This window comes from Argopecten irradians, chromosome 1, assembly GCF_041381155.1.
Source record: "Argopecten irradians isolate NY chromosome 1, Ai_NY, whole genome shotgun sequence".
NCBI classification, from domain to species: Eukaryota; Metazoa; Mollusca; class Bivalvia; order Pectinida; family Pectinidae; genus Argopecten; species Argopecten irradians.
The window spans coordinates 4915821-4929874 of NC_091134.1; the positions used below are offsets into that span (position 1 = coordinate 4915821).

At 38.0% G+C, this 14054-nt stretch overlaps 1 protein-coding gene across 1 annotated transcript in view; it reads right to left on the reverse strand.

Moving 5' to 3' along the window:
- Positions 1-14054, reverse strand: part of LOC138315791 (nonsense-mediated mRNA decay factor SMG8-like) — a 55406-nt gene that overhangs the window by 18777 nt on the left and 22575 nt on the right. Inside the window, exons 15-16 of the mRNA XM_069257062.1 lie at positions 5144-5348; positions 3450-3863 (exon numbers count right to left, since the gene is read on the reverse strand). Coding sequence (XP_069113163.1) covers positions 3450-3863; positions 5144-5348 — 619 coding nt within the window. The remainder of the gene's footprint in view (positions 1-3449; positions 3864-5143; positions 5349-14054) is intronic.

Sequence of the window (14054 nt, forward strand, 5' to 3'; positions counted from 1 at the left end):
ACCAAATTCTGGCATAAAATAACAGATTCTGATGTACCTTTCCCAGATTCAGAGACGTATTTTATAACCAGATTCTGACATATCTTAACCAGATTCCCAGGTGGCCTACAAGATTCTGACATGACTTACCAATTCTGACAAGACTTACCAGATTCTGACATAACTTACCAGATTCTTACAAGACTTACCAGATTCTGACATGACTTACCAGATTCTGACAAGACTTATCAGATTCTGACATAACTTACCAGATTCTTACAAGACTGACCAGATTCTGACATATCTTTACCAAATTCTGATGTGACTTACTAAATTCTGACATATATTACCAGATTCTAACGTGACTTACTAGATTCTGACATATCTTAACAGATTCTGACACAAATTACCTGATTCTGCAACTACCAATTTTTGAGGTTACTGACTAGATTCTGACATATCTTACCAGATTATGATATATCTTTACCAAATTCTGACTTGACCTACCAGATTCTGACAAGACTTAACAGATTCTTATGTGACTAACCAGATTCTGGCATTTCTTACCAGATTCTGAAGTGACTTACCAGATTCTCACATATCTTACCAGATTCTGACAAGACTTTCCAGATCTTGACATATTTTACCAATTTCTGATGCGACTTATTAGATTCTCAAATATCTTACCAGATTCTGACATATCTACCCAGATTCTGACATATCTACCCAGATTCTGACATATCTTACCAGATTTTGACGTGTATTACAAGATTCTGACTTATCTTACAACATTCTGACATATCTTACCAGATTCTGACGTGACTTACCAGATTCTGACCAGATTCAGACATTTCTTACTAGATTCTGATGTGACTTAATAGATTCTGACATATCTTGCCAGATTCTGACACTACTTACTAGGTTCTGACATGACTTACCAGATTCTGACATGACTTTATAAAATTCTGACATATCTTACCTGATTCTGACTTGACTGTCAAGATTCTTACCTGATTCTGACTTGACTGACCAGATTCTGACATATCTTACTAGATTCTGACATGACTTACCAGGTTCTGACATATCTTACCAGATTCTGACAAGACTTACCAGATTCTGACATATCTTAATAGATTCTGACATATCTTACTAGATTCTGACATTACTTACCAGGTTCTGACATATCTTACCAGATTCTGACAAGACTGACCAGATTCTGACAAGACTTACCAGGTTCTGACATATCTTACCAGGTTCTGACATATCTTACCAGATTCTGACAAGACTGACCAGATTCTGACAAGACTTACCAGGTTCTGACATATCTTACCAGATTATGACATGACTTACCAGATTCTGACATATCTTACCAGATTCTGACATATCTTACCAGCTTCTGACATATCTTACCAGATTATGACATGAATTACCAGATTCTGACATATCTTACAAGATTCTGACATGACTTACCAGATTCTGACATATCTTACAAGATTCTGACATGACTTACCAGATTCTGACGTGACTTACCAGCTACTTGACTTACCAGAGTCTGATGTGACTTACCAGATTCTGATGTGACTTACCAGATTCTAACGTGACTTACCAGCTTCTGACGTGACTTACCAGCTTCTGACGTGACTTACCAGTCTGATGTGACTTACCAGATTCTGATGTGACTTACCAGATTCTGATGTGACTTACCAGATTCTGACATATCTTACCAGATTCTGACATATCTTACCAGCTTCTTACGTGACTTACCAGAGTCTGACATGACTTACCAGATTCTGATGTGACTTACCAGATTCTGACATGACTTACCAGATTCTGACATATCTTACCAGAGTCTGACATATCTTACCAGCTTCTTACGTGACTTACCAGAGTCTGACATGACTTACCAGATTCTGCATATCTTACTAGATTCTGACGTGAACTTACCAGCTTCTGACATGACTTACCAGATGTCTGACATGATTTTGATTCTGACATATGACTTACCAGATTCTGACATGACTTACCAGAGTCTGACATGACTTACCAGATTCTGATGTGACTTACCAGATTCTGACATGACTTACCAGATTCTGACGTGACTTACCATATTCTGACATATCTTACCAGATTCTGACATGACTTACCAGATTCTGACATATCTTACCAGATTCTGACGTGACTTACCAGATTCTGAAATATCTTACCAGCTTCTGACATGACTTACCAGAGTCTGACATGATTTACCAGATTCTGACGTGACTTACCAGCTTCTGACATGACTTACCAGAGTCTGACATGATTTACCAGATTCTGACGTGATTTACCAGCTTCTGACATGACTTATCAGAGTCTGGCATGACTTACCAGAGTCTGATATGACTTACCAGAGTCTGACATGACTTACCAGATTCTGACCGTGACTTACCAGATTCTGACGTGACTTACCAGCTTCTGACATGATTTACCAGATTCTGACGTGACTTACCAGATTCTGACATGACTTACCAGATTCTGACATGATTTACCAGATTCTGACGTGATTTACCAGCTTCTGACATGACTTATCAGAGTCTGGCATGACTTACCAGAGTCTGATATGACTTACCAGAGTCTGACATGACTTACCAGATTCTGACATGACTTACCAGATTCTGACGTGACTTACCAGATTCTGACGTGACTTACCAGATTCTGACGTGACTTACCAGAGTCTGACATGACTTACCAGATTCTGACGTGACTTACCAGAGTCTGACATGACTTACCAGAGTCTGACATGACTTACCAGATTCTGACATGACTTACCAGAGTCTGACATGATTTACCAGATTCTGACGTGACTTACCAGAGTCTGACATGACTTACCAGAGTCTGACATGACTTACCAGATTCTGACGTGACTTACCAGATTCTGACGTGACTTACCAGATTCTGACATGATTTACCAGATTCTGACCAGATTCTGACGTGACTTACCATTCTGACTGACTTACCAGATCTGACGTGACTTACCAGAGTCTGACGTGACTTACCAGGGTCTGACGTGACTTACCAGTCTGACGTGACTTACCAGAGTCTGACGTGACTTACCAGGGTCTGACGTGACTTACCAGAGTCTGACGTGACTTACCAGAGTCTGACGTGACTTACCAGGGTCTGACGTGACTTACCAGAGTCTGACGTGACTTACCAGGGTCTGACGTGACTTACCAGAGTCTGACGTGACTTACCAGGGTCTGACGTGACTTACCAGAGTCTGACGTGACTTACCAGGGTCTGACGTGACTTACCAGAGTCTGACGTGACTTACCAGATTCTGACGTGACTTACCAGAGTCTGACGTGACTTACCAGGGTCTGACGTGACTTACCAGAGTCTGACGTGACTTACCAGGGTCTGACGTGACTTACCAGAGTCTGACGTGACTTACCAGGGTCTGACGTGACTTACCAGATTCTGACGTGACTTACCAGATTCTGACATGGTGATATCCTTCACCTCCTCCACTGTACAAGTTGGTAGATCAGTAATTGGACTAGATGTATGGTCAATGTGTTCACTCCCCAAATCTGCCAAATCATCTTGTGGAGCAGGAGTTGTCTCCCTTGGTTCCAACTCTTCGGACTTTGGTACCACTGGGGAATCCCCTACCTCCTTCCCATCTGAAGCGGTGTCCCCAGACTGAGAAGTCTCCCTTTGGTTGCTACCATCTTTGGTCCTGTCTTGGTCACTTGTTTTGGTTCCAGCGATGACTTCCCCCAAATGGTCACTTGCACCGGTCTCAGTCTGGTGGTCAGGCGTTTTAGACGGCAGGTCATCTGTGGTCAAACTGCCTCCAGTAGTGCCCTCAGGGTGGCCAAAATAGTCACTTGCACCAGACTGACCTAAAAGTTCATTATTTTCTATAATATGTTCTATCCACAATTAAAAACTCAGCTACAGCACTTTTATGAAATACACTTAGTTGAAACAATTATGATAGCTGATTAAAAACCCGAGCTACACTGAGTGATTCCTGATACACAAATGTCATGTCTTTCCAAAACTCAGAGCTAAAGCTAAGGTTAGTCATTCCTGATATAATGTCGTTACCAAGACTAAGAGCTAGACTAAGGTTAGTCATTCCTGATATGATGTCCTTACCAAGACTAAGAGCTAGACTAAGGTTAGTCATTCCTGGTATAATGTCCTTACCAAGACTAAGAGCTAGACTAAGGTTAGTCATTCCTGATATGATGTCCTTACCAAGACTAAGAGCTAGACTAAGGTTAGTCATTCCTGATATGATGTCCTTACCGTGACTAAGAGCTAGACTAAGGTTAGTCATATTCCTGATATGATGTCCTTACCGTGACTAAGAGCTAGACTAAGGTTAGTCATTCCTGATATGATGTCCTTACCGTGACTAAGAGCTAGACTAAGGTTAGTCATTCCTGTATAATGTCCTTACCAAGACTAAGAGCTAGACTAAGGTTAGTCATTCCTGATATGATGTCCTTACCAAGACTAAGAGCTAGACTAAGGTTAGTCATTCCTGATATGATGTCCTTACCGTGACTAAGAGCTAGACTAAGGTTAGTCATTCCTGATATGATGTCCTTACCGTGACTAAGAGCTAGACTAAGGTTAGTCATTCCTGGTATAATGTCCTTACCTAGACTAAGAGCTAGACTAAGGTTAGTCATTCCTGATATAATGTCCTTACCGAGACTAAGAGCTAGACTAAGGTTAGTCATTCCTAATATGATGTCCTTACCAAGACTAAGAGCTAGACTAAGGTTAGTCATTCCTGGTATAATGTCCTTACCTAGACTAAGAGCTAGACTAAGGTTAGTCATTCCTGGTATAATGTCCTTACCTAGACTTATAGCTAGACTAAGGTTAGTCATTCCTGATATAACGACTTAACTGAGACTAAGAGCTAGACTAAGGTTAGTCATTCCTGATCTAATGTCCTTACTGTGACTAAGGGCTAGACTAAGGTTAGTCATTCCTGATATGATGTCCTTACCGAGACTAAGAGCTAGACTAAGGTTAGTCATTCCTAATATGATGTCCTTACCAAGACTAAGAGCTAGACTAAGGTTAGTCATTCCTGGTATAATGTCCTTACCTAGACTAAGAGCTAGACTAAGGTTAGTCATTCCTGGTATAATGTCCTTACCTAGACTAAGAGCTAGACTAAGGTTAGTCATTCCTGATATGATGTCCTGTTTTACATCCTTGTTCTGTGGTTTACTTTCGGGCGTGGTAAGGAGTTGACCAGCTCGTATATCTGTTGTGCTTGGCTGAAACACTGGCATCTCAATATGTTCCAGTTCTTCACAACACAGCTTCTCAAGGGCCTCGAAAAAGTCATAATTTGCTGCCTGAAAAAAGAAATAATTGAAAGTTTGTGGTTTTTTTTACTTACATGTACGCTTTATATACAAAATATGTTTTGCATGCAATACTACCGCTTTTAAGGTGTGACTCTACCAAATTTCTATCACCAGGACAATATCTCACCTGCCAAGTTGGTAAAGACATGTCCAACATTACAAAGTTTGTAAATCATTCAGGGATAAAATTGATGGATGATGCTAACAACTATCTCATACATTTTTGTATGTGCATTCATGTATATTATTGTAAAATTACTTTCGATTGATGATATACCATAAATCTTAAATAAATCAATAGTTTCATGATAAAAGGAATTTTCTTTGTCAACACTCCTATAAAGACAATATGGTGGTTCTATGATATTGAAATATCATTTGTATACAGTCGCTCCTGGTTATTATGGCGCCATACCATCCAATTAAAATGTCACAATCGATGGAAATGGAGCTTATAAGGATGAATTCAATTCATAAAATGCATGTTTATTAATTCAGTTCAAACGACTTCATCATAATTTGTTTCTTATAATTTAAGTTATCAATCATATACAGCTGCTCCTGAGATTACATTTTATCGACATTCCGTAATTGGCCACCACATTACAGAATTGACAGGGTGTATGTGTGTGTGTGTGTATGGGGGGGGGTATGTGTGTGTGTGTGTGTGGGGGGGTGTATGTGTGTGTGTGTGTATGGGGTGGGGGGGGGGGGGGGGGGGGGGGGGGGGGGGGGGGGGGGGGGGGTGAAATGTTTACATTATCATCACCCCTCCTTGTAACCACAACTCTGGGGATGTATATCAAGGAGAGAATCTCTGTCTGTATGAATCATCTCGATGGCCACAATCACATTTTTGTGGTTTTTGTTACTCTCCTTATAATCCCGAATCTAGAATCTCGGTGAAGATTATTAAAACAAAAAAGTATATGCAGGAAGAAATAAAAATGGATATGACAATGCTAAAAAGTAATTAAGATTTCTTTTACTTTTCAAATAAAAAGCAAAATATACTTGCATACTCATAAAGCTTCATGAAAAAGAATTTTAAGAGCCTTTGACTTATTCAGTTTGGAAACAATAACATACCACATTCGCCCTAATTAGCGCCCAGGGGACTTCAATAATTGTAGCAAAGGGGGCCCTTATTAATGAACCAAAATGTAAATTGTGGACGAAAAAAGTCAGTCAAAATATTTTAAATTTTTCTGTACTCATAGTACATTAATCTGTTACAGTAAACATGCCTGATATCATTTAAGACAAATCATTATTTCGTCATACACATGTAAAAGATTTGCATGTTCATGTAATATGGGATACAATACATTGCTGATGTTAGAGGCAACACCTGTTGTAAAACATTGTTAAATCCATAGAATTGGGGCGTTAAAGTGGAGAGGCGCTTATTACGGCAAATAATTCTAAATTCTAATAAAAAATCCTTTGAAAACACTCACTCGCTCCAATTTTTTGCTTTTTCAAAATAATCTCTTTTTTTTATTTAAAAATCCGAAGTACAAAAATCAAATTAGAATGGCCTTTCATTATGTGACATTAGACCTTGGAGGTCAAGGTCACATTGACCTATAGGTATGCCAGTATATCATACAGAGCAATTGATATAAAATCAAGACGCTTTAGACTGACAGATATTCAATGGATACACCATTGTTAAAAAGAACCAGTACTAATACAAAAAGCCTCGATCACAGATATTATATTCTTTGAACTTCTAAAACAATTAACTAAAACAATAATCATAGTTTTAAAATGTAATCATCATTTATTTTCAAACATTTAAATGTTCATATTAGAAAAAGAATAACACATGTTATATGTTACTTGAATCTATACACCGGTATATGTTTCCCCCAAAATTGTAGCAGAATTCCAAGCCCCTTAGTCACATTTTCCTCTGTATCATCAGCTATGTGTGGTTATCTTTTCTATATACTCCTCTTGAACGAATTAATCAGCCCATTTGACCTTGAGTGTGACCTCTAGATCCCCCAACAGTTTTATGAATGTTATCAATCACCCACGAAATGTGACCACAGATAACATCGGGGGTCGTGTACCACGGTAACTTAACACCTATTAGCCCGCCAACAAACCTGTCACTTTAAAACATTTGTCCAAATTTATGGTACATGCTTTGCATTTTTGAATTTTAATCAGTTTAATATACTCATAATAAAGCATTTATGAATCAAACAGGCTTGCTATAGTTGTAAAAATAATAAAAAATTAATGTATATTTTAGAACTGCAGTAGGTCATCTAATTACTTAAAAAATAATTAATTTGTAACAAATCTTCATAAATTGGATTGAATAAAAAGATAAAATATAAGTAAACTAAGAGAATAAATTTCCAGGGCTGTCGATAGAGCACAAAACAGAAATACAGAATGTATAGTGCAACCAACACTTAAATCATGAGTACTCAGTATGTTATAAATATTAGTTTATAAAACTGCCTTAACAATGTGTGCACTTGACATCCTTACCAATTAATTTCTATTTAGAGAATTAAGCCCTGCATGATGTCATCCTCTCTACATTAATGTCTGTCAGAATGACAAACGAGGACAAAGTTTACTGTATCTAGTAGACTGGGTTTTCCCCCTCAATACCAGACAAAGCCGTGTCTGTCAGACGGACCTCCCCTGGTCACGGTGCCCCTCACAATACCACATCAAACAACCCATTTAAAAGCAAACGTATCAAATAAAACCGGAAATTACTTCCGGTGGTATAATGGAATCACATATTTTACATTCATTGTCACCATTTATACAGGCAAATTAGATTTAAATTGCTTAGTCATCACTTTCGGTAGATATGTAATACTTTGATTAGTGTATTATAATATGCTTTTAGAAAAAAAGCAACACATGTGTTACTGATGAGAACTGTCAGCACTAGGTCCTATTCTCACATGTTAACAAACTCCAAATGTTTTTCATTAATTCATTGAGTGAATATGTTATGATCTAGATCAATGAAACAGACAAACTTATATATTACTAGTAATCAACATTTACTTCACTTAATTCATACAATGTGTGAATATCAATTCATATTTATGATGGTTCAGATCCATACAAGCCCAACAAACCATTGCGATAGTAGGAAATGTTTGATGACATATCGAACTGCCACACATAAGTGCCTTGTTTAAAACGTTGAGATAAAACCTGTACCGATCGCCTTCTATGCTATTTTCAAAATGTACATGAGAAAAAGCTGAATTATTTAATAAATTAGAGATTATGAATTTTACAAAAGATGGTAAACATAGAAAGTTTAAAACTTTGAGAGGCTGCAAAGGATATAAAACACTTTAAATGCTTTTTTCTATGATAAAAGGAAATCAAGTCATAGACCATACAACTTTAAAGGCCTGAAACAAAAATTAAAAGTCATCGATAACAGTCTAACATCTATAGTTATAGTCATGTTACAACACCAATGTAAGATTCCTGAAAATTCTGTTTTACCACATTTGGGAAACATAATATAATTTGTGTCATGGAAATCAATATTTGATTGACATAATTTAGATGATGAAGCCATGGTCAGTGTAGTATTAAAGGGACTCTATAAATTAATTATCAATTTGTTCTACGTCTGTATAAGTTCAAAGTTGTTTTGGTGTAGAGGTATATGTACATTAAAAGATGGGTAAAACAAGATGCTAAAAACAGATACACAAGATAACCAAGATTCCCATGATCTCTTTATAAAATACTTTAATGAATATCTGTGTCATCATACAGTAACTGTATAATGACTATTAAAGAATGAAGTTTTCTTTGTTTTCATACTAACTCTGGCTTTCTGATTGGCTGATTCATATTTTTCATACCACTATGATAAAAAAAAAATCTGAGATTGGTGCGGAAACCTGACCTTATCCTGACGTAACAATAGAAACATTGACGTTGTATATTGATTTGGAAAATTAATCCCTGGGAAAATAAATGGAATTGTATGTGTAAAATCACAATTCAATTACGTTTATGATGTAGTGACATATGCCATGTTGTATTTTTACATGTTTATATTACATTTTTTCCATTGACTCTGTATAGGATCCAGCTTCTTTACCGCTTGAATTCTGATCACGTGACTACAGTTAGGGTCACTTAATCAGCGCAGAGGCCATAGGTAACAAATTCCCTTTTTATGTTTTAAAAGTTCAAAGTTCAGTGATTGTGTTTACCTTTGGGGTTACAGCATGGTAGTTCAGGTGTTAGTGTCCCAAGGCTAAATGATGAAGTGTTGAGACCAGTTATTATCGCTGGAATAATTTGAACTTGAAAGCTGCTGAGGTTTCAGTTACGTTGCTAGGAAAGGGGGGTGCGGGCAAAGTGTGTGATATTACATCTTGATTGTTTGTAGATCATTTGTCCGAGACACGTCCAGATGCAGTTGTTTTGCAGATAGGCAGCAACATGTGGGTTGGATTGTGTGGATTGTGTGGGTTCAGACTTTATTTGTATTGCAAAGGACATTGTTTCTGTAGCCGAGTGGATTGTAGCTGGTTTTGGGGTCAGGCACGTATGTGTTATGCATCTGATGTTTCGTAAATGTACTTGGATTATTCCGTTGGAGGTTTACTGCGAACAAGTTTGTGTTGTGAATAGAGAGCTAAAGGCAGTTTTACGGCATATTCATTATCATAAACATCGGTGATTGAAACAGTGTGTGGACACAGTAATGTTTCTCAAGTGTCCACGCTAACTTCCTCTGCCAGGTGGCATAAGTTTGCACCCCACCTGCATATTTTGTGAATGTTTTTTTTGTTCAATGACCTTTTAATATTATGGGTCATCGTTCTGTAATTTATGTTTTTATATACTTTCCTCGACTTGTATTTGTTGTAATAAAATGGCCAATTTTCAATTCACTTTGGATTTTTGGTTTTTAATTTAGATGAGTGATGTAAGAACAAGAGGCCCAGAGGGCCTGTATCGCTCACCTGGTTTGTAATGCCTAGGAATGTTCTGAATACGAGTTCATTGTTTCTTTTCTGAAGGAATTTGAATATTTACCTCTAATTCCCCTATTGGGTCCCAATCTTTCTGCTCCAGAGCGTCAAAGCCAAAATTTATACAAATTCTGTTAACCCCAAGGATGTTTCTGGGCCAAATTTGGTTAAAATCCAAGCAGAAATATATGACTATTAGCGATTTACAGGATTTACCTCTATTTCCCCTATTGGGCCCCACCCTCCTGCCCCGGGGGGTCAGAGCCAAAATTTATACAAGTTCTGTTCCCCTTCTCCCAAGGATGTTAGTGGCCAAATTTGGTTACAATCCATGCAGAATTTCTAGGACAAGTAGCGATTTATAGGATTTACCACTATTTCCCCTATTGGGCCCCGCCCCTCCTGCCCCCGGGGGGCCAGAGGCAAAATTCATACAAGTTGTGTTCCCCTTCCCCCAAGGATGTTTGTGGCCAAATTTGGTTACAATCCATGAAGAACTCTAGGACAAGTAGCGATTTATAGGATTTACCTCTATTTCCCCTATTGGGCCCCGCCCCTCCTGCCCCCAGGGGATCAGAGCCAAAATTTATACCTGTTCTGTTCCCCTTCCCCCAAGGATGTTTATGGCCAAATTTGGTTCCAATCCATGCAGAACCCTAGGACAAGTACCGATTTATAGAATTTACCTATTAATTCCCCTATTGGGCCCCGCACCTCCCGCCCCCGGGGACTAATGCCAAAATTTATACAAACTCAGTTCTTATTCTTCCAAGGATATTTCTGGCCAAATTTGGTTACGTTCCATGCAGAACTCTATGACTAGTAGCGATTTAAAGGATTTACCTCTATTTCCCCTATTGGGCCCCGCCCCTCCTGCCCCCGGGGGGTCAGAGCCAAAATTTATACAAGTTGTGTTCCCCTTCCCCCAAGGATGTTTGTGGCCAAATTTGGTTACAATCCATGTAGAACTCTATGACTAGTAGCGATTTAAAGGATTTACCTCTATTTCCCCTATTGGGCCCCGCCCCTCCTGCCCCTGGGGGATCAGAGCCAAAATTTATACAAGTTGTGTTCCCCTTCCCCCAAGGATGTTTCTGGGCCAAATTTGGTTACAATCCATGTAGAACTCTATGACTAGTAGCGATTTAAAGGATTTACCTCTATTTCCCCTATTGGGCCCCACCCCTCCTGCCCCAGGGGGGTCAGAGCCAAAATTTATACAAACTCTGTTCCCCTTCCCCCAAGGATGTTTATGGCCTAATTTGGTTACAATCCATGTAGAACTCTATGACTAGTAGCGATTTATAGAATTTATCTATAATTCCCCTATTGGGCCCCGCCCTTCCCGCCCCCGGGGACCAGAGCCAAAATTTATACAAACTCAGTTCTTATTCTCCAAAGGATATTTCTGGCCAAATATGGTTACGCTCCATGCAGAACTCTATGACTTGTAGCGATTTAAAGAATTTACCTCTATTTCCCCTATTGGGCCCCGCCCCTCCTGCCCCCAGGGGGTCAGAGCCAAAATTTATACAAGTTCTGTTCCCCTACCCCCAAGGATGTTTGTGGCCAAATTTGGTTACAATCCATGCAGAACTCTATGACAAGTAGCGATTTAAAGGATTTACCTCTATTTCCCCTATTGGGTCCCATCCTTCCTGCCCCCGGGTGACCAGAGCCAAAATTTATACAAGTTGTGTTCCCCTTCCCCCAAGGATGTTTGTGGCCAAATTTGGTTACAATCCATGTAGAAGATTTACCTCTATTTCCCCTTTTGGGCCCCACCCCTCCTGCCCCAGGGGGGTCAGAGCCAAGATTTATACAAACTCTGTTCCCCTCCCCCCAAGGATGTTTGTGGCCTAATTTGGTTACAATCCATGCAGAACTCTATGACAAGTAGCGATTTATAGGAAATGTTGACGGACAGACGGACGACGGACGACGACGGACGACGGACGCCGCGCCATGACATAAGCTCACCGGCCCTTCGGGCCAGGTGAGCCAAAAATCATACATCAGAAATGTATTTTATTGTGTCAAGCAGTCTGACAACAACATGAACATTTTGATACTGTCAACATTGCTTGTACCTAGGCAAAGGAAGATAACTCTATATGTTGATTAGATAAAAGTAGCAGAAACATTTCAACAATATGACATTGAAAGTAGGTCAAGGTCATTCCAGTAAACAAACAAGAGGCCAATAATTATTATTGAAAACGGCAATAACTCCTTAAATAAATTAGAGTCAAATCAAGCTTAATTTCAAACTTGTTTGATATTTTTCCAATGTTAGTCTACATTGAAAGTTTCATCAAGCTCGGAGCAAATTTACTCAAGTTATCTTGTTCCCAAGATTCAATAATTATTATTGCAAAAGGCAATAACTCCATAAGTTACAATCTATTCAGTTCAAACTTGTCAGAGATCTTTCCAATTTTATTCTAAAAACAAATTTTCATGAAGCTAAGTGCATATCTATTCAAGTTATCGTATTCTCAAGGTCCAATAAAAATTATAAGTGAAAAGGGCAATAACTCCGTAAATCATCGGATTAAGCTGATTTTTCAACTCATTCGGGATATTTTTAATGTTTAGTCTACATACAAAATTTTGTTAACTCGGTTCATATTTACTCAAGTTATCATGTTCACAAGGTTCAATAATTATTAGTGCAAATGGCAATGACTCCATAAGTCACGATAGAATCAGGTTGATTTTATAACTTGTCCAAGATCTATGCAATATTAGTCTACATACAAAATTTCATTAAGCTTGGTTTATATTTACTCAAGTTATCACATTCACAAGGTCCAATAAAATTAATTAGTGCAAAGGGCAATAACTCCTTAAAATAACTGTTGAATCATGTTGATTTTCGTACTTGTCTAAGATCTATCCAATATTAGTCTACACACAAATTTTCATTAAGCTCGGTTTATATTTACTCAAGTTACCGCCTTCACAAGGTCCAATAATAATTATTAGTGCATAGGGCAATAATTCCATACATTACAATCGAACCATGCTGATTTTCGAAATCCTTCCAGATCTTTCCAATGTCAGTCTACATACAAAGTTTAATTAAAGATGCTCCACCGCCGACAGAGCATAAATGATATTCTTCATTTGAACAATAATTGGTGTTTATTCGTATAGATATATGTCTAATTAACACAAAAAATAATCTAAAATGATTTGTTTCGCTTTTGGTGCAAGCGCAATCAGTACTTCATTCTACAGATGATATAGTGACACAGAATTTTTTCGGGATGCAATTAATTATTTTTCATATTTTTAACTTGAAGTAAAATTAGAAGCTCAAACTTTTCAATGGTGGTAATGGTGTAAAGTAAGTAACTTTTGTAACTCAAGAAAAATACTAAATCGTCTGCTTCTGTTTTTGATAGTCAAAAAATATCATTTGGTAGCGGTGGAGCATCTTAAAGCTTGGTTTATATTAACTCAAGTTATCGTGTTCACAATGTCTTATAATAAATAGAGCAAAGGGCAATAACTCCGTAAATTACATTTGAATCATGCTGATTTTCAAACTCATTTGAAATCTTTCTAATATTAGTCTACATACAAAGTTTCATTAAGCTCGATTAATACTTACTCAAGTTATCACGTTCACAAGGTCCAGTAATAATTATTAGTGCAAAGGACAATAACTCTGGAAATTACAGTTGAATCA